Source organism: Erpetoichthys calabaricus, chromosome 4, assembly GCF_900747795.2.
Source record: "Erpetoichthys calabaricus chromosome 4, fErpCal1.3, whole genome shotgun sequence".
NCBI lineage: Eukaryota > Metazoa > Chordata > Cladistia > Polypteriformes > Polypteridae > Erpetoichthys > Erpetoichthys calabaricus.
In genome coordinates, this window is record NC_041397.2 from 112,611,319 (window position 1) to 112,632,047 (window position 20,729).

A 20,729-nucleotide genomic window follows, 5' to 3' on the forward strand; every position below is an offset into this window, starting at 1 on the left:
CCAGAAGACTTTCTAAAGAATACCTTTTTGCCAGTATCTAAGACAGGGAAGACTGAAGATTTGTAGAACAATTAGTTTGATATTACATGTCATGAAGGTGCTGTTGCAGGTAATGAAAGCAAGAATAACACCGATAACAGGAAGAAATAACTGGAAGAAATTCAACTTGGCTGATTGGATATACTTTATATGTTCCGGATGATAGTGGTAAGAATGATAGAAAACAAATTGTGCTTCATTGATGTTAAAGCTTTTGATAGAGTGAAACATGAGAAACAGTTAGAAATACTAGACACAATAGGTATACTGATTCACAAGAAAAGAATTATAGCCAAACTGTACTGGAAACCAAAAGCAAGGTTGAAGACAGAAGTATTGGATATTAAAAGAAGAGTTAGCCCTGGATGCATACCAGTACTATTAAACATATATAGTGAATTCTTGGTAAAAGAGGTGTTATGGATATGAGAGGATAAAGATAAATGGAAAAGAGATTACAAGCATATGTTAAGCAGATTATACTGTAATATTTGCATCAAAGATGGGGGATTTCTAGAAGATAGTAGAAGAGATCTACAAAGCATGTAAGGAATACGAGATGAAAATGAATACAAAGAAAACTAAAGTTTTGGTGATAAACAAGAAAGGAATATCACAGATAAATATGAGTGTGGAGGTTCGACAGAGCAGGTGACAGAATATAAATACATTGGAAGGTACTGTAGATACAGAACCATGAAATTGTTTGATAAAAATAAAAAAGATGGCAAAGCAAAGGAGAGTTTCTGGGACTACACATTCCTGAGAAGGAATTTGATTATTAACCTTAAGAAGAAATTACTGAGAGCATACATCTTCCCTTTGTTATGGTAGCAATGCATGGACATGTGGGAAAGCAACCATATAGAGGCTGAAAGTCAGAGAAGGTGGCAAATGAAGTAGATGGTTATAGAAAAGAGTATTTCGGGGAATATGATGAAAGAAAGATGAGATTCACTAACATATGTTGAAGGGTTGAAGTGGCAAAACAGTGCAGTTGGTTATTGAGGGAAGAATAGGGTGGAACCAGAGACAAAGGAAGGCAAAGAACGTGAGATAACTATATTAAACACTGGCCAGGATTGAAAAAATAGAGGAAGCAAAGAGAAATGCAGAAGATAAGGGGAAGTGGAAAGCTATGGTTAGCAACCTTCAAATTAAAGAAGGTACATAAGAAGAATAAAGATTAGTTAGGCTGTTTGAAAATATATTACTGTTAATTGTTACACTGCTTTATTTTTCTAGAATATGAAAAAAATACTTACCTTTTTACTGTGCGTTTTAAACTCTATGGGCAAAAAAGAAATTTTGTTACTATCTTTTTAAAATACTACTGTTTTCAAACATGTAGCAAGTCTTTAACTGGTTATTCCTGCACAATACAAAACTTTACTGTATAGTTTTAGATTTTTTTTCCCCTTTCCACTTTTTGTGCTTGATTCATGTCTGCCTTCTTCTGTTATATTAAAATTTGTTTAGATTCCCCAGCCATGGTCATGCAGTGTAGCAAGATGAACAAAACATATTTACAGTTATCTGCTTTAAAGTTGAATTAAACTTTTAGTCCATTTTTCTAAGTAAGTATATTCTAACTTTTGTCTTTTCATTGGGGTATCCTGTAAAGAGTTTAATTGTAAAATAATGTTATGTCAGTTTTAATGAAGTTCAAAAAATACACTTTTTACTGTGATCATAGGTAACAGTGAACTGAAAATGTTTTACAAGTTTACTAATTCTATAATAAAATATTCCATTTTTAAATGTCAGTAAAACAATATTCTTTTTTCTTTAGGTCTTATTAGCATAACACAATATCGATTTCACATTTTTACTCAGAATGCTACATAAAAACATAAGAACACAAGTAATAAATTGAAAGAATAAAAATTAAATTCAAATAAATAATTTAAAATAAGATGAAGTAGATTAATAAAAACGTAAAATACTGGGTAACTGGAGAAAACATATAATTGGAAACATACAGCAAGAACATCACAAAGATGGTGCCAAACAGTTCCATAAAAAAATGAGTGCATAAATTCAATACTGATATGATGCCCACAAAAAACTCACTACACAGTCTAGTACCCACAAATGCACAACTCCTTAATTTTTAAAGAGCTGCGTCTCTTTTTCTAGTACTTAGCAAATTAAGTAATTTTAAGCATATCAGATGTCTTACAGTCAGTTTAATGAAAGTTTCCTATGGAATGTATACGTATGCAGAGTATGAGATACAGTCTCATAGTACAATATATGCTGTACATTTGACTCTGTAGTTTATGCATTTGCATTTGTACGTATTTCTGTGTACAGTGTGCATTTCAATATTGGGCATATGTGTCATCATGAAGGAAGGAATGAATGAAGTCACAAATGGTGCCTTATAAAAGCTAACAAAGTCACACAAAGTTGATCTGTATGCAAGTCTTCAAAAAAGTGTTTGTCAGAAATTGTGTTTTAAATTATATAAAAGTAGATCATCATTTCTTTCCTATATGGTTAGAACAGTTGAGGGCTGAGATGTCACATACACCGGAATTACTTATTTGTGAGGCACATTATTATAAAGCATGCAGGTTATTTGTTGTATACACAGCTTGTCTTGGCTAATTAAGACTGGAGTTACTTCCTAAATCTTGCAAGTTGCCTCTTGGTGTCCAGTGTACTTAGTGGTAACTGTTTAATAACCAAACTTTAGATGTGTGTCTCAGGATTATATTACACTTCCTTAGAAGAGTATATATCTCTTGCCTTAAAACAGTTTTAACCCTGAAATGCAGACACAGCTTTGCAAATATCAGGACCTAATATCACCCAGCATCTGCTCTGGTACCCTATGTGTTTTGTTTTACACAATGTGTGCAAATATTAAGTTCAAGAAGAGAAACAAAATGTTTAATAAGCAAACTTTCACAATGTGTAAAGGTTTGTTGTAAGGCATGCTCATACTGACTAAATGGGCCACAAAATGTCTGCTCAAAAGCTACAAATGTTCTCTGAGTTCAGTCTATCTTACTATATGTCTAAACTTATTTATCCAGTCCGTTATCACTGGATATCAGAACCTATAATAGCAAAACTGGGAGTCAGGCCTGTCTTGTTTCTTCTAGTGTTCTAAATTGTTATTTGTATCAAAATGCTATTCCACATTCCTTTGCTGCCTTCCATGATGGGTACATTAAATCTGGAAACTTTTGAAATTATTCAGCCAACAACTGTGAACCATCACGTTTCTGTGCAAGGACTAGAGACTTGAGACGTGAGGTTTCTTTGCTTATCCTGGAAGTAGTGATCACCAATCTCTGTTCTTATACCTTTACAGTAAAAATATTTGTATAAAATGAGCACAATTTCTGTGAGAATTCAATTCCATACTACACAGTGTAAAAGTAACACTGAAAAAGCTAAATAATACTGTAGCAGTGTGGAAAATGTTATGGTTTAGTACAGTAATAGTGACCTGACATACATTGTAAATATAATTACTTGTAGTATTTGGAAGTTACTTTTTGTAGTGTTAAATTAATACTTTAAGCAGATTATTATTGTACTGCTCAGTGCTGAAATAACATTACTTTGTAGTAGCTCGTGACTACTAGCAGTATTAAGCGAAGAAGGTGATTTGCAAGATAGTGTTCTTGGAAGTCATTGCATTGACATTTAGTATGCCTCCCTATTCCAATACGCCAACTGATAGGGTTGCAAAGGATAAGTAAGCAATGAATTTTTACAGAGTCATTGTTACAGTATAATATTAAGAGTACTGTATATCATTATCTTAATTTACAATAATTTTTTTTATGAATTTTTATGTTAATGGAAGAGATCATTTTAAATATGTACCTTTTTTATCAATCAGAATAAAATGGACTAACTCTTAAGCAGGATTAAAACATTAGATATGGAGAAAACAGCCAGAATTAGTCCTGGACAGATGTAAGTTTTCAGGGTTGTTTCAAAATAATAAAAATAATATAAAACATCTACAAGCAACCCACATTTCTTGAAACTCAAGTGTACTAATATACGTTTGTTTACGACTCAGGCAACAATTAATTTTGTATTCTATTCTAGGAACAGAGATGAACGGTTCTTTTTGTTTCTCTCTTAGGATATTAGTTGTAATGAGATCACAGCACTGCCCCAACAGATAGGACAGTTAAGATCACTGCGGGAGCTGAATATCCGAAGGAATTATATTAAGGTGTTACCAGAAGGTAAAGTGAAACAGTTTATTTTTCACTTGTATCAAATGTATGTTGTATCATTTGTTCAGCAGAGAGGATAGTTGGCTTTGACTTTCCCAGACTCCAAGATCTATGCAACTAAAAGTCCAGAAAGAGTGCAAGCAAGATTATGTCTGATGGTGCCCATTCTGGACATTGCATCTTTCAAGACTTTCCTTCTGAGAAATATTACAGAGTACTGCAGGTTAAAACAACATGGCATAAAACCCCAAAAGCCATTAATCTTACAAACCTTTGATCTATATCTAACAGTCTATATTGATATTAAAGTGGTCAAAAGGTTATATGTTGTTAGGATTTGTTGGTTTCTTACAATGATTGTATTAGCCATATGTATTTAATGAGTCAGTGTAAACAACCAAGGCAAAATGCATTGTATGTGTAAATGTACTTGGTTAATAATGTGATTCTGTTACATTCCATTGTGTTAATCTGAAGCTATTACAACTTATTGTCCATTGTTAAAGGGACAGTGCCACTGGCAGGCAGCAGACACCCAGATCCATGATGCGCCGCGTGTTGCTGCTAACAAGGCAGCCAGAGTGGCACTGTGCACATTGCCCATCTCGGCCTAATTTAACATATTGACAGATATGCCAGCAGAAAATAAACAGAGGGCAGCCTGGTTCCCATATGGCCACTACCACCCTCCTCAGCCATATAAAGAACCACGACAGGTTGCTGTAGAATCAGTATCCGGGCAGCATAGAACAGAGCTGACAGGCCTCCACCGGTTTGTCTTCGGTATGTGTTTGGTCCCACTTTCCGGCACCACTTGTATCAGAGTCTGCCAATGGAAGCCAATCCTCGGCTGCAGAAGCTCACACCCAGAGGCAACCAGTGTGCAGCTCTTCTTCTTCCACACCCTCCTCTACCCCTCTTGTTAGCATACAGCAAGTGTCTACCTTCACCCAGTTGCTGGTGTAAGAGGCTCCTCCCACCCAGCCACCCCAAATGCAGCATCTAAATTAGCACCTGGCAAAATTATTGGCGCTGCAACTCCTGCCCTGTTGGCTGGTGGGCATGACCCCCTTTCCACCAGCTGATGAGTTGTGGCATCCCCATCTGGCAGATACCCAACTGCCATTATTTTGCCAGAAAGGCTGTCCCACTCCTCCACCAGCACGTGGCATAGAATGTAGGTCTGTGGGCAGACCAAGTGGAGGCACTAAGTAGGCATGGGGTGGGACACTACATATCATTTACTTCCCATTGGGACACCCTGCTGGGTGCTGGGAGGGGTACTGTTATGCGGTCACCAATTGAGTTGGTGGTGCCATCCTGGGGAATCAGGTTGAGACCAGACCCACTCCCCTCCTTTCCAACTCCTCCTACTGCATAACTGCTTCCAACTGAGACCCAAGCTGCCAGGCTGTGCTGGAGCTGGTGTGTCTGGGTGAGAGGAGCCATACTGGGCCTGCGATCCTGGCTGCCTTCCAGGGTCAAGTCCTGAGGTGGTTTTTAAGCCCCCTGCAGCTTGAAATGGGCAGTGTGCTATTAGAAAATGACACCAACCTCCAGGCCACCCTGCGACTCAGCAAATTGACCCACATGCCAAGATTTGCTCATATTCTCAACCTTATGGTGCAGAGGTTCCTCGGAACTTACCTGGGATTGGGCGAGCTTCTGAACAAGGCAAGGTGGGTCTACCACCATTTTCACTGCTCCCCTACTGCCAGCACATTGCTTGCAAAAATACAGCAGCACCACCTGCCCTCCACCCCGTATGGTTTGTAATGCAGCAAAGCAGTGGAACACCACCCTGTATAATGTGGAGTGGCTAGAACAGTGCACGGCAGTGAACCACTTCCTGGTGGAGCGGGGAGGAGGAAGAAGACGTGCCCAGTAGGAAGCCTGGCAGGGCAAGGGCACTCCAGGAGGAAGAGGAGGAGACATGGGGCTCGCAGCATGAGGATGAGCAGGCACAGAGGGCAGTGCCTATTGTCAGGGGGTAGGGTGACACTAAGCAGCAGCAGAAGGAGGAGGAAGAAGATAGCCAGGAAGTGGTGGGCAGGGGTCACCTCTACAACAAGGCTGCTCATATGCTGCAGTGCCATAGGAGGGACCCTCGGATTAGAGCTATAAAATAGAGAGCCAGTTACTGGGTGGCCACCCTACTAGACCCCAGCTGCAAAGCCAAGATGGGGGAGTTTATGTAGCTCAGCCAGCAGCAAAGCAGGGTGCACCACCTCCGTTCTGTCCTTAGCAGCAAGCTGCTTGAGACGTACCCCCAACCTCATCTCCCCTCTACCTCTCCACATGTCCATCAGAGTGCTGTCAGTAGCAGCAGCCATGGTGGCAATCTGATATGCATCATATGCATTTCTTGTGATAGGAATGTTAAGATACCTTTCTACAGGAAATATAGATTTGAGTGTCAAATTAGCTCTTAATGGACTGTGGTTGAAATTATCTTAGTGTGCTTCTTACTCTATTTTTGTGTCACAGAATAAAGATTTATAAATTATGTTAACAGAACTTGGATCTTAGATTTTAACTGTAATTTTAAAATTGTTTCTAGATCTGGCTCATCTTCCCTTAGTCAAATTTGATTTTTCTTGCAATAAAGTAGAAGTGATTCCTCTCTGCTTTAGAAAAATGACAAACTTACAGATACTGCAGCTGGACAACAACCCTCTTCAGTCCCCACCTGCTCAGGTAACAAGCATATCTTTGTATTGTCTTAGTGCATTTTGTATTTTAGCATTACTCCTACTGTCTTCTTAAAACTTGACACATTTCCTATTGTAAACACACAATGTTTAAAACTGCTTTGCTGCTCGGTGAATTTTACACTGAAAACAATGAAGATAACATAGTTTTGATAGAAACATTCATATGTGAAATAGCTTCAGTTAGTCATGTTTTTTTTATTTTTGTTTGAACGTTTGAATAATTACTGCTGTTATATATGTTTCTTATTTTCTAGGAATAGTAGCTTGTGTGTTTACAAAATATAGAAATAATTGATAAAATCTTACATTATTACTACATTTTAGATAAAGTTGCATTTCACAGGAAACAGCATTTTATTATTAATGCATTGTTGATGTTAAGAATGTACCCTTCAAACACAGTATATACCTTTAATGCATATTTAAATGTTGAAACTTGATAAATATATAAATTTAGAAGATGAATGGATTGCTATTTGATAAAAATCTAATGTATTTAATTTAGGCAAAATAAAGATGTTGGTAGTTGACCCATTTTAATATTTATATATTATCAGGTATTCTGTAAAATTCTTTACAATAAACTCTTTGTATGTGATTACAGTACCTGACAGAATAAGTATGTTGTAGAGAGCAGAAAAACAATGTTTTATTACAATGTATTTATATACATATTTATTTAAATACTCAAATACAGTAATTATACATCTATACATATTATATACTGTATACGTATGTATATATACTCTATATACAGCAAGTCACTGTCCTCTATAAGGTATATGAAATGTCTGTACAGTAATCCCTCCTCCATCGCGGGGGTTGCGTTCCAGAGCCACCCGCGAAATAAGAAAATCCGCGAAGTAGAAACCATATGTTTATATGGTTATTTTTATATTGTCATGCTTGGGTCACAGATTTGCGCAGAAACACAGGAGGTTGTAGAGAGACAGGAACGTTATTCAAACACTGCAAACAAACATTTGTCTCTTTTTCAAAGGTTTAAACTGTGCTCCATGACAAGACAGAGATGACAGTTCAGTCTCACAATTAAAAGAATGCAAACATATCTTCCTCTTCAAAGGAGCAAACAAATCAATAGGGCTGTTTGGCTTGTAAGTATGCAAAGCACCGCGGTACAAAGCTGTTGAAGGCGGCAGCTCACACCCCCTCCGTCAGGAGCAGAGAGAGAGAGAGAGAGAGAGACAGATAAAAAAATCAAAACGTGCCCTTTGAGCTTTTAAGCATGCGAAGCACCGTTCAGCATACTTAAAAGCTGCACACAGAAGGTAGCAACGTGAAGATAATCTTTCAGCATTTTTAGACGAGCGTCCGTATCGTCTAGGTGTGCGAACAGCCCCCCCTGCTCACACCCCCTACGTCAGGATCACAGATAGTCAGCGCAAGAGAGAGAGAAAGAAAAGTAAGTTGGGTAGCTTCTCAGCCATCTGCCAATAGCGTCCCTTGTATGAAATCAACTGGGCAAACCAACTGAGGAAGCATGTACCAGAAATTAAAAGACCCATTGTCCTCAGAAACCCGCGAAGCAGCGAAAAATCCGCGATATATATTTAAATATGCTTACATATAAAATCCGAGATGGAGTGAAGCCGCGAAAGGCGAAGCGCGATATAGCGAGGGATTACTGTATTACATTATAGCACCTGGCAAACCTATGTGATATGACCCTGACTGTTCTGTCAGGTGCCATTTCATGTCACAATCAAACTGCCAGGAATCATGGAGCTAACCCGGACCATCAACCCTATGAGCACAACTTAATATTATATATATATTATATAATATAACTAAGTATTCACATGTAATAATTTGTATACATTATAGAATACAGTAGAAAATATATTTATTAACTGGAATGATTATTTAAACTGTTCAGGTAAATACGATTTATTCATTCATTCTTGAAGGTAAACAGATGTGCTCTGTTACTCATAACAAGGTGTTTAAAAAAACTGCATGTGCAACTACACTGTGCACCTTTTTTAAATAGTACATTACATATAACTAGTGTGACTAGGTGAAACAGATCAAGGTAATAATGCTGCGGTTCCAGCTGGGCTATCCTGTTTAATTGGCACAACACAATTGACAAACGTCAGCTTTACACAACCTGTTGATAATTCTTATAAAAACAGTAACAGGAGCTCTATTCTCATTGCCTGCTCATTCAAAATGTTATATGATCTTCCAGGGGTCACCTGTTTTTATGGCTTCTAGGCAGGAAGGCGCAGAGGGCTAGTAGTCCACCTTTGGCATTTCCTCTGAGCAATGTGCTTTTGTCAAAAGTATTTATATTGTCTGTCAGTTCTGGATAAACAAGTAAATACACTCTGTTTTAAGTGTTTCTGTTACCCCTTTCCATATTTGTCATGTATTCAGCTTTATTCAAAATCTCCCTTCATATTCTTACACTGCATTTTAAGGTAATATAGTTATTAGCATAATTGTATCTACCCTGTCCTAGTAATGAGTATTACTCATTTAAATACATACACTGTAATGTTTAATTTTATGTGTATATTTTTTTTTCTTTCCTAATCAAGATCTGCATTAAGGGAAAGGTGCACATATTCAAGTATCTTAGCATAGAAGCTTGTAGGCTTGACAAGTCTGCAGAGTCAAGTTATCTGCCTGTAATAGAGAGCATGCCACAGCATGCAGCTGGAAGGTGAGTTATTTGTGGTTCTTGTCTAAATTCCTCCATGTGTACATGCTGTAGAGCTAATAATGCAGTAAATTGTCTATGTTTTTAACTTGACACGTCTTTATGTATTTAATTGTGATGTTTAAAAATAATAAAATGGAGGTTTTGGAATAGTTGAAATGATTCTTTTCTTTTACACTATGTACTAAATACATAATGTGTAGCAAACAACAGGAAGACTATTCAACTTTACACTTTTGTATATTTTCTAAAAGTATTTTTATATAAAATCTTGTTGTTGAGTAGGTTCTGCCATTTACACAGTACATGATTTTGCAGTTTCCTGCATCCATTTTGGCTTGGTTCTCAAATGAGACACATACACTTAAAACTACAAATGCTGCACACGCGTTATTCACATGTTTTAGTACACAGGAAATAGTGCTTACAGTGAAAAAACTCTTTCAGCTTAAGTTTTACAATTTTTTCACACTCTGTTATATGTTTAAATAATGAATGACATAATTTCCTTTTTGTCTGAGCAAACAAAGAATGAGAAAAAACATGGCAGAAATGTTATGTGAATAATTTGTTACAAAATTGTTCATGTTTTTTTCTCTTATTAAAAAAAATACAGATCACAGTTGGAAGCTGGTCAAAATTAATGTTCCCAAGACTGTAAGAAAACATTAATTGGTCCAAAGGATTATTCATTAATAGCAGGGTTCATCAAATAGATTTGACCCGAGTTCAAATCTCACAGAGCATACACTAGACCCCCCTGTATCAAAGACCCACCTCGCATACACATATACATGCACGTCTCATACACTTTAACAGGTACACTCATCCACACACAACAAACGCATCCAGTTGCTCATTCAATAATAATGCAGTTCTTTGTATTAGTAGGAACAAATGTTATGAATGGACTAAACGGTTTTGGTAAAGGATGGGTAAATTGCAAGACTTTTAAATATAACTAAAATCTGAAGTACATTTTCCCTAGTAGGTATTTAACATGGTTTGACAACAGTACAAGGTCATGCCATTACTATGATTCTGCATTGTTTACACATATTCATTGAATGGTATAGTTCTCACTGTGCTGTTACAAGCAATACTATTTGACAGTAGATTTAAACAAACAATGGAATCATCTTCTTACTGTTGCTAGTCATAAACTTTGATCATTGTTTCTGCCATTAGTACGCCTCCATATACACTTTTATGCTTGTTGAAAATAAAAGTTTAGTTTGTCCTTTAACATTGGTGCATTAACTACAATGAAAAATAATGCATAGGCTAGGATTCCTTTTGTTTGTTTTAATCACTTTAAAATTACCCTTTTAAGAGCTTGTTCAGTGATATTAGTGCAGTGTAAATTTTAATACTCTTTGGCAACACACACTTTTACAATAAGAATAGAGGTCTTCATGTAATTTATAAACCATAATTTTCAGATAAGCCTATTAATCAGTAAATTGTTATAATATTTGCCTCCCTTATACTGTAGGTGCCAACTTTAAGGGTTGAATTTTATTTGTAATAAAGGGAGGATTTCACTCCAGTGTATAAACAAGACGTGGATTTTATTGGCTTTGGAAAATTTCAGCATTAGTTTTAAAAGAATAATAAGATCATTACGGGCTACCTTATTTATCTTAACCATGTGCATGTACTGAATTATTCAGTGGCATTTTCTCTTCCGTAACCAAACGATAAATACTGCTTAAAATCAATAGTAAAAAATGTAAATTATTTATTTATTCCTTACTTTTATTGAATTTATTAAGTTTATGTAACAGGGCGGCACGGTGGTGCAGTGGGTAGCGCTGCTGCCTTGCAGTTGGGAGATCTGGGGACCTGGGTTCGCTTCCCGGGTCCTCCCTGCGTGGAGTTTGCATGTTCTCCCCGTGTCTGCGTGGGTTTCCTCCGGGCGCTCCGGTTTCCTCCCACAGTCCAAAGACATGCAGGTTAGGTGGATTGGCGATTCTAAATTGGCCCTAGTGTGTGCTTGGTGTGTGGGTGTGTTTGTGTGTGTCCTGCGGTGGGTTGGCACCCTGCCCGGGATTGGTTCCTGCCTTGTGCCCTGTGTTGGCTGGGATTGGCTCCAGCAGACCCCCGTGACCCTGTGTTCGGATTCAGCGGGTTGGGAAATGGATGGAAGTTTATGGAAGTTTAATAAAACTAAATTCAATTCAACCCCCACCCATGAGAAAGAGAGGAAGGCCAACAGCCAGAGTAAAACTTTCAGAGTAGTAAATAAGGAAAAATGTCCTTCTCCCCAATATAAATGCTTATTCTAAAATGTTAATGATTAGATCCTGCCAGGTTTTAAAAAAGTTTTGAATGGATCCTATAAGTGAGAATTAGATTTTTTTCAATTCGAATAATATATAACATTAGTTACCCACTGACTTAAAAGAGGTGGGCTGTGATTCTTCCACTTGAGCAAGATACTGCAAGTCTTCGTGTGCTAATAGTGAAGTAAAGGCACAAGTTTGTTTGGCCTTCTCCACTTTAAGCCCATCTGGGAGTACACCAAACGCAGCTATTAATGGATTAAGTGTGATTGTGGCACCAAGGCTGTCTGATAGGCATTTAAAAATTTTTGTCCAGAATTATGTTAATTTGGTACATGCCCAAAACGCGGCCTAGTGAGGCTGGAGCTTGACTGCAACCTTCACAGGTTGATCTTGCCCTGAAAACATTTTAGACAATTTTCAACGAGATAGATGTGCTCAATAAAAAATTTTAAGTTGAATAATGTAATGCTTTGTGCATAAGGAGCTACAGTGAATTCTGTGCATGTCTGCCTTCCACTCCTTATCTGAAATGTTGTGTGAGAGATCCCTTTTCCACTGTACTCTAGGATCTTTAACACTAGAATTACCAGAACCTACGAAAAAACTCGTAGATCCGGCCCACCTTAAATCGCTTCTTAAATCCATTCGCACCTCTCTGCCAGTGTCTTTTGTCATCTAAATGTGCTGATGAACACAAACTGCAAGCAGCCGGCTATTACATCCCCCAACCGACTTAGAACGTGCACAAACTTCTCCCAGCTCATGCCTTGATTGATTATCTGGGAGTGAAGTGGAGTTTTAGAGTGGAAATAATCATTATTTGGAACACATGCATTTCATGTGTGTTCCGTTTCTACAGTAATCTGTGTAAACACATTGTTAAAACAGAAACTTTTCATATTTTAGTAATAAATGTTACAAAATGTAGGCATAAATTATAAAATATGTAAAGGCTGAAGTCCAAAGATCAAATAAACACTTTCACAAAAGGTTCAAGAACGATGCAAGAACTTCCGTGGCGTACTGGTAAGATTTGCTGACTCAGCGTCCTATCTATCTATATATCTATCCCTTTAGCTGTTTTTTTATATATCTATTATACAGTGCCTGTGCCAAACAGGCAATTACAATGATTTTCGGAATATATAAAGTCATTCCTGAATATATAAAGTCACTTCCGAATATGTAAAGTCAAAGCCTGATTATATAAAGTCAGTGTCAGAATATATAAAGTCATTACCGAATATATAAAGTCAGCGTCAGAATATATAGCCTCATTCCTGAATATATAAATTTAAAGTCAGATTATATTGATATTGATTGAAACGACTCAGGCACATTTTTAGTAAACTCAATGAGTTCCTAATACAACGTAATGAACTAAGTTAACAAAAACATCTTCAGAAAAATATTTTAAAAAAACCCACTGTTCAGTTAATTTATTCAAAATGATGTATGTGCCCAGCATTTTGAACACTATATTTATTTATTCTTTTTGTATGGGCGCATTTTTGGATGAACCTCAGAAGCCCAATCGACTCTGAGTGGCTTCTGTCGAAGTTTACCTTTCACTAGTACGAGTGAAATGACAAGCACGGAAATTTTATATATTCGGGAATGATTTTATATATTCCAACGCTGACTTTATATATTCAAAAATTAGTTTATATATTCAGACGCTGACTTTATATAATCAGGCTTTGACGTTATATATAATCGGGAATGATTTTATATATTCTGACGCTGACTTTATATATTCAAGTTTTGACTTTATATATTCCGACACTGACTTTATATATTCAGGAATGAATATATATTCTGACGCTGACTTTATATATTCAGAAATGACTTCATATATTCAAGTTTTGACTTTATATATTAAGGAATTACTTTATATATTCTGAAAATCATTGTAATTGCCTGTTTGGCACCCCATAGGCACTGTATAATAGATATATAAAAAAACAGCCAAGGGGATAGATATATAGATAGATAGGAAGGAAGGAAATGCACTATATGATAGGCAGACAGGGAAGCTGCTATATAATAATAAAATTTCTGTTATTACTATATAGATAGACAGGGAGATCAGGCAGGCAGAGCGGCAAAGGTTAAAAAGAAAAAAAAAATAACATTCCCCCAGTGGGGAATCGAACTCAGGTCTCTGAGGCATAGCAAGCCTGCTGCGCTCTGAGTCAGCAAATCTTAGCGTTACGCCACGGAAGCTGTTATATCATTCTTGAACCTTTTGTGAAAGTGTTTATTTGATCTTTGGGCTTCAGGCTTCACACATTTTATAGTTTATGCCTACATTTTGTAACATTTATTACTAAAATATGAAAAAGTTTCTGTTTTAACAATGTGTTTACACAGATTACTGTAGAAACGAAACACACATGAAATGCATGTGTTCCAAATAACGATCTATTATTTCCACTCTAAAACTCCACTTCACTCCCAGATAATCAATCAAGGCATGAGCTGGGAGATGTTCGTGCACGTTCTAAGTCGGTGGGGGGATGGAATAGCCGGCTGCTTGCAGCTTGTGTTTATCAGCACATTTAGATGACAAAAGACGCTGGCGGAGAGGTGCGAATGAATTTAAGAAGCGATTTAAGGTGGGCCAGATCTACGAGTTTTTTCGTAGACTCTGGTAATTCTAGTGTTAAAAAGAAGGGACTTTAAAATGGTTTTGTATATTACAGAAATTCTGTCTGAATCTTCAGGACTGATCAATATTTCTTCTGGAATAGAAATAGGTTGGAGGTGAGGAAAATTGGGTAGATTTCATTTAACAAAGTTTCTGATTTGGATATAGTGGAAAACTTGTGTTGATGGGAGACTAAATTTGGAGTGTAATTGTTCATAGGATGCAAAGACATTATTTATATACAAATCTCTATATAATTTAATCCCATATGTTTTCCAAACATTAAAAACTGTGTAAGTATGAGAGTGTGTAAAAAGGTGGTTATCATGTAGAGGTGCCACAGATAAAATATTCTCTAACTTGAATTGCTTCCTACATTGGTTCCATATTCTGAGTGAATGAAGGACAATTTGGTTGTTACTATATTGATGATACCTGGTATTTAATGGTGTACAAGGCAGGGAATATAAAGAAGTACTGTAGGATTTCATTTCTATTGCGGAACAAGCTAGTTTGTGTTCATCCATTTGGGTAATGTCCAGGTTTTTATATCTTGTATATTTGTTGCTCAGTAATAAAATTGAAAATTTGCCACCTTCTGATTTTGGTCGTTGTAGATTCGTCCTTTGGATGCATGGATATTTTGGATTCCAAATAAATGAGGTTATGATTGAATCTAATTTCTTAAAAAAATGATTTGTTAATGTATATGGGGATGTTTTGTAATAGAAACTGAAGCTTAGGGAGGCTATTCATCTTGATAGTATTATTCTCCGTGCTAAAGTAAGATGAAGGTAGACCATCTATGCATGTCTTGTTTCTTTTTACAAGCAGACAGCACCATTTTGTTGAAAAAGAGTCTTTTTATTTACTTGTGATGTTTACCCTTAGGTATTTAAACTGATTTGCAATGATTAAAGGGAATGTGCCCAATCTAATGTTGTTTGCTATAGTATTTTGAATGCAGATATGAGTTGGGTTAATTTTGAGTCCAGATATCTTTTGAAATTCTGCTAGTGCAATTAGAGCTGCAGGCACAGAATTTTGTGTGTTTACATATACAGTGGACCCTTGACTTACGAACTCAATTCGTTCGCGAGGGCTGGTTGTAACTCAAGTTGGTTGTAAGGCAAGACTATTTTTCCCATAAGAAATAATGGAAATGCCCTTAATGTGTTCCGAACCGCCCACAGCAACACTTACTTTTTTAGGGTTGTATAATGTGCATAATTTACCAAAAACACCAAGAATTTTTCTAATGTACTAACCAAAAAGTTATAAAAAGTGCCTAGCCTATCAGAAACAACAATTTCATACTGTACTCACCATTTAAGCTGACATCTTTGGCTTGCAGGAAGGAAGGAGGAGGAGAATGAAATGGAAGGTGGTTATTGTTTGGAAGGAATTTCCTTATACAAATCTTTTCTTTGTAAAATTGTCGAGATGGTGGATTTCGACATGCTGTACATATTAAGAGAGATCGGTCACACGAATGCCACTCTCATATTCCATCCATCCATTTTCCAGCCCACTGAATCCGAACACAGGGTCACAGGGGTCTGCTGGAGCCAATCCCAGCCAACACAGGGCACAAGGCAGGAACCAATCCCGGGCAGGGTGCCAACCCACCGCAGTTTACACCTATTTGTATAATTATAATCATAATTAAAATGTTAAAGTAGCAGGGAAGGAAATAGAATGTATAATTACAGCAAAAGCATCATTGCAGATAGGTCAGATTGCAGGTGAAATCTTCTTTGCCTTGCCAGAATAAAATGTGACTCACGATTGTATTTCAAAAAGTGTCGAGATCAATTTTTTTTTTACCTCTTTTTCTGCTTCTTCCAGAGTGTAGAACAGTGTAGAACTTGCCTTGAATATCCACTCTTAATGTAGCAGGATACAAGAGGCTGTATCTGATTTCAGCTTTCCATAGGCACTCTTTAATGTTGTAAAATGTGGCACATTTAGCAGTTATTGAAGGTGAAAAATCAGGGTAAATGTGAATGCGATTATTTTCAAATGTAATCTCTTGTTACAGTCTGAGAAGCAACATTAGATTTATTTTAGATTGTAATTCGTTGAAATGTACAGTGAAGCTTCTAGGTTTTGAGGCCTTCGATCCACGTATGCGGAAAGCTGCTGATATCCTGGTGTCTGATTTGAGGTCCCCTCCAATTGTTTGAGAGAATAGTTCAGTGATGAATTTCACTGGAGTTAAGCTTTCAAGGTTTTTTGGCAGACCTTCAATTCTGATATTGTTTCTTATTTTTTCAAGCACTTTGCATTTGGATTTTGTAGCCGTTGCATTTTTGTCAGCAGCGGAAGCCAATTACTAAACTATTTCAATATGAGTTGGGAACATTTGCTTAATGTCTTCAAGCTGAGCACTAAAGTGATTTAAATTTATTTTCAAACTTACTCGAATTTCCCTGTATTTTTTCCTCAGTTTTTTCTAGCATACCTTTAAAGGTTGCCTTAAAGTGATTACTTAAACATTAAGTGTTTAATATCCTGAATTTGCTTGTCATTTGTCATGTTTATGTCCTTTATATCTTTCCTTATATCCTTTGTAATCTTCTTTATATTACTCTTCATGTCATTTATGTCTCCCCGAGTGCGGTAGTTATTGCTGTGGTAATTACAGCGATTGTTACCTTCAGCTTAGACAGTTCCTTTTGGTCTACTCCTTGCTCCACCGATGAGTTAGCAAGCCCACTCGGAGTCAGTGCCTCTGACTTGCGGCAGGTAGTTGAAAGCACATAAATTAAGGCCATTTTAAGTTTCAATGAACCCTCTGGAATCAATGAGTTTCCCCAGCCTGACTTAACTTGCACTTTTGCTCTCGCCTGGAGGTGATGCTGCAGTGTCAGGTCCTGGGAGATCCATGTTTTCGCCTATCTGTTCCAGGTCAGTCTCTGAAAGTCTGTGTCTTGAACTTGAACTTGAGTCCTGTTTAAGCTTGGATGAAGCTTTAGATGTCTTTTCAATTTCTTTCTGAGCCTTTTTTCTGCCTCTCATTCTTATACAGTATATACTTGCATATACTGTAATTGAAGCCCTTTGGGTTGAGTAAATACACAATACCCTGAGATGATAAAACAAAAAATGGAAAAATAACACAGCTGCTAGATGTCCATCTCATGAAACAGACGACACCAAATAAAGTTTAAATATTAAAATATCGGTACCAGATAATTTTGTAAATACAAAAACTATCCAGGATATTTTCATTTACACAAACTGTTTAGAATGCAGCTTTTGTAACTAAATTTTGTCAGAAAAATCACTTTGTCAGGTTTGTGAAATTTACCATTGTTAGATTTATGTTTGCATCAGGGTGAGGAAGAAACATTATTAGCTGGTTAACCACTTTTTTTTTATACATTTGTTGCTTCTTTAAGGCCACTTACGTGAAAGTTGAATGATAAACCATTGTTTCAAAACTCCTGCAAAACTGCCTTTGTTGTGCTGTTTTTAAGTTACTGTTCATAAGTTGTAAGAATTTGTTGTTGCTTAGCCTGTGTACTAAAACAGGATTAGCTATTGAACTGGACTTATCATTCCTGCATTAACAACTAATAGCTGGAGGCAGCATTGCATTTTCTACCATACTAATCAAATACAGTGCATCCAGAAAGTATTCACAGCGCATCACTTTTTCCACATTTTGTTATGTTACAGCCTTATTCCAAAATGGATTAAATTAATTTTTTTCCTCAGAATTCTACACACAACACTCCATAATGACGTGAAAAAAGTTTACTTGAGGTTTTTGCAAATTTATTAAAAATAAAAAAATTGAGAAAGCACATGTACATAAGTATTCACAGCCTTTGCCATGAAGCTCAAAATTGAGCTCAGGTGCATCCTGTTTCCCCTGATCATCCTTGAGATGTTTGTGCAGCTTAATTGGAGTCCACCTGTAGTAAATTCAGTTGATTGGACATGATTTGGAAAGGCACACATCTGTCTATATAAGGTCCCACAGTTGACAGTTCATGTCAGAGCACAAACCAAGCATGAAGCCAAAGGAATTGTCTGTAGACCTCTGAGACAGGATTGTCTTGAGGCACAAATCTGGGGAAGGTTACAGAAAAATGTCTGCTGCTTTGAAGGTCCCAATGAGCACAGTGGCCTCAATCAGTGGAAGAAGTTCGAAACCTCCAGGACTCTTCCTAGAGCTGGCCGGCCATCTAAATTGAGTGATCAGGGGAGAAGGGCCTTAGTCAGGGAGGTGACCAAGAACCCGATGGTCACTCTGTCAGAGCTCCAGAGGTCCTCTGTGGAGAGAGGAGAACCTTCCATAAGGACAACCATCTCTGTAGTAATCCACCAATCAGGCCTGTATGGGAGAGTGGCCAGATGGAAGCCACTCCTTAGTAAAAGGCACATGGCAGCCCACCTGGAGTTTGCCAAAAGGCATCTGAAGGACTCTCAGACCATGAGAAAGAAAATTCTATGGTCTGATGAGACAAAGATTGAACTCTTTGGTGTGAATGCCAGGCATCACGTTTGGAGGAAACCAGGCACCGCTCATCACCAGGCCAATACCATCCCTACAGTAAAGCATGGTGGTGGCAGCATCATGCTCTGGGGATGTTTATCAGCGGCAGGGACTGGGAGACTAGTCAGGATAAAGGGAAAGATGACTGCAGCAATGTACAGAGACATCCTGGATGAAAACCTGCTCCAGAGCGCTCTTGACATCAGACTAGTGCGACGGTTCATCTTTCATCAGGACAACGACCCTAAGCACACAGCCAAGATATCAAAGGAGTGGCTTCAGGACAACTCTGTGAATGTCCTTGAGTGGCCCAGCCAGAGCCCAGACTTGAATCCGATTGAACATCTCTGGAGAGATCTTAAAATGGCTGTGCACCGATGCTTCCCATCCAACCTGATGGAGCTTGAGAGGTGCTGCAAAGAGGAATGGGTGAAACTGGCCAAGGATAGGTGTGCCAAGCTTGTGGCATCATATTCAAAAAGACTTGAGGCTGTAATTGCTGCCAAAGGTGCATCGACAAAGTATTGAGCAAAGGCTGTGAATACTTATGTACATGTGATTTCTCAGTTTTTTTATTTTTAATAAATTTGCAAAAACCTCAAGTAAACTTTTTTTCACGTTGTCATTATGGTGAGTTGATTTGAGGTGTGGTGCTTGCTTGTGGAAGATTTTGCTGTGAACAGACAACATGCGGTCAAAGGAGCTCTCCATGCAGTTGAAAGAAGCCATCCTTAAGCTGCAAAAACAGAAAAAACCCATCCGAGAAATTGCTACAATATTTCGAGTGGCAAAATCTACAGTTTGGTACATCCTGAGAAAGAAAGCAAGCACTGGTGAACTCAGCAACGCAAAAAGACCTGGACGTCCACGGAAGACAACAGTGGTGGATGATCGCAGAATCATTTCCATGGTGAAGAGAAACCCCTTCACAACAGCCAACCAAGTGAACAACACTCTCCAGGGGGTAGGCATATCAATATCCAAGTCTACCATAAAGAGAAGACTGCATGAAAGTAAATACAGAGGGTGCACTGCAAGGTGCAAACCACTCATAAACCTCAAGAATAGAAAGGCTAGATTGGACTTTGCTAAAGAACATCTAAAAAGCCAGAAAAGTTCTGGAAAAACATTCTTTGGACAGATGAAACCAAGATCAACCTCTACCAGAATGATGGCAAGAAAAAAGTATGGAGAAGGCGTGGAACAGCTCATTATCCAAAGCATACCACATCATCTGTAAAAAAGCAGAGAATTCACTCGAGTTCTATATGCGCAAAGCATAGAATTATTCAACTAAAAATTATATATCGAGCTCATCTGTCTCGCTTAAAACTGTCCAAAATGTTTCCAGGCCAGGATCCAACCTGCGAGCGCTGCAACCAAGCTCCTGCCTCACTGGGTCACATGTTCTGGGCCTGCACCAAACTAACATCATTTTGGACAAAAATTTTTAAGTGCCTCTCAGACAGCCTTAGTATCACAATCCCTCCTAACCCACTAACAGCTGTGTTTGGTGTCCTTCCAGATGGACTTGAATTGGAGAAGGACAAACAAACGGTGATTGCATTCACTACACTCTTGGCACGCAGACTTATTTTGTTAAATTGGAAGAATCCTAATTCTCCTCTTATAAG

General features: G+C 37.6%; 1 protein-coding gene across 5 annotated transcripts in view; it reads left to right on the forward strand.

Annotated features, from left to right (window-relative positions):
- lrch1 (leucine-rich repeats and calponin homology (CH) domain containing 1) overlaps positions 1–20,729 on the forward strand; it is a 397,155-nt gene that overhangs the window by 242,329 nt on the left and 134,097 nt on the right. For all 5 annotated transcript variants that reach the window (XM_051927322.1, XM_051927326.1, XM_051927324.1 and 2 more), the window contains exons 4-6: positions 4,154–4,259; positions 6,811–6,947; positions 9,529–9,653. In XM_051927322.1, coding sequence (XP_051783282.1) covers positions 4,154–4,259; positions 6,811–6,947; positions 9,529–9,653 — 368 coding nt within the window. The remainder of the gene's footprint in view (positions 1–4,153; positions 4,260–6,810; positions 6,948–9,528; positions 9,654–20,729) is intronic.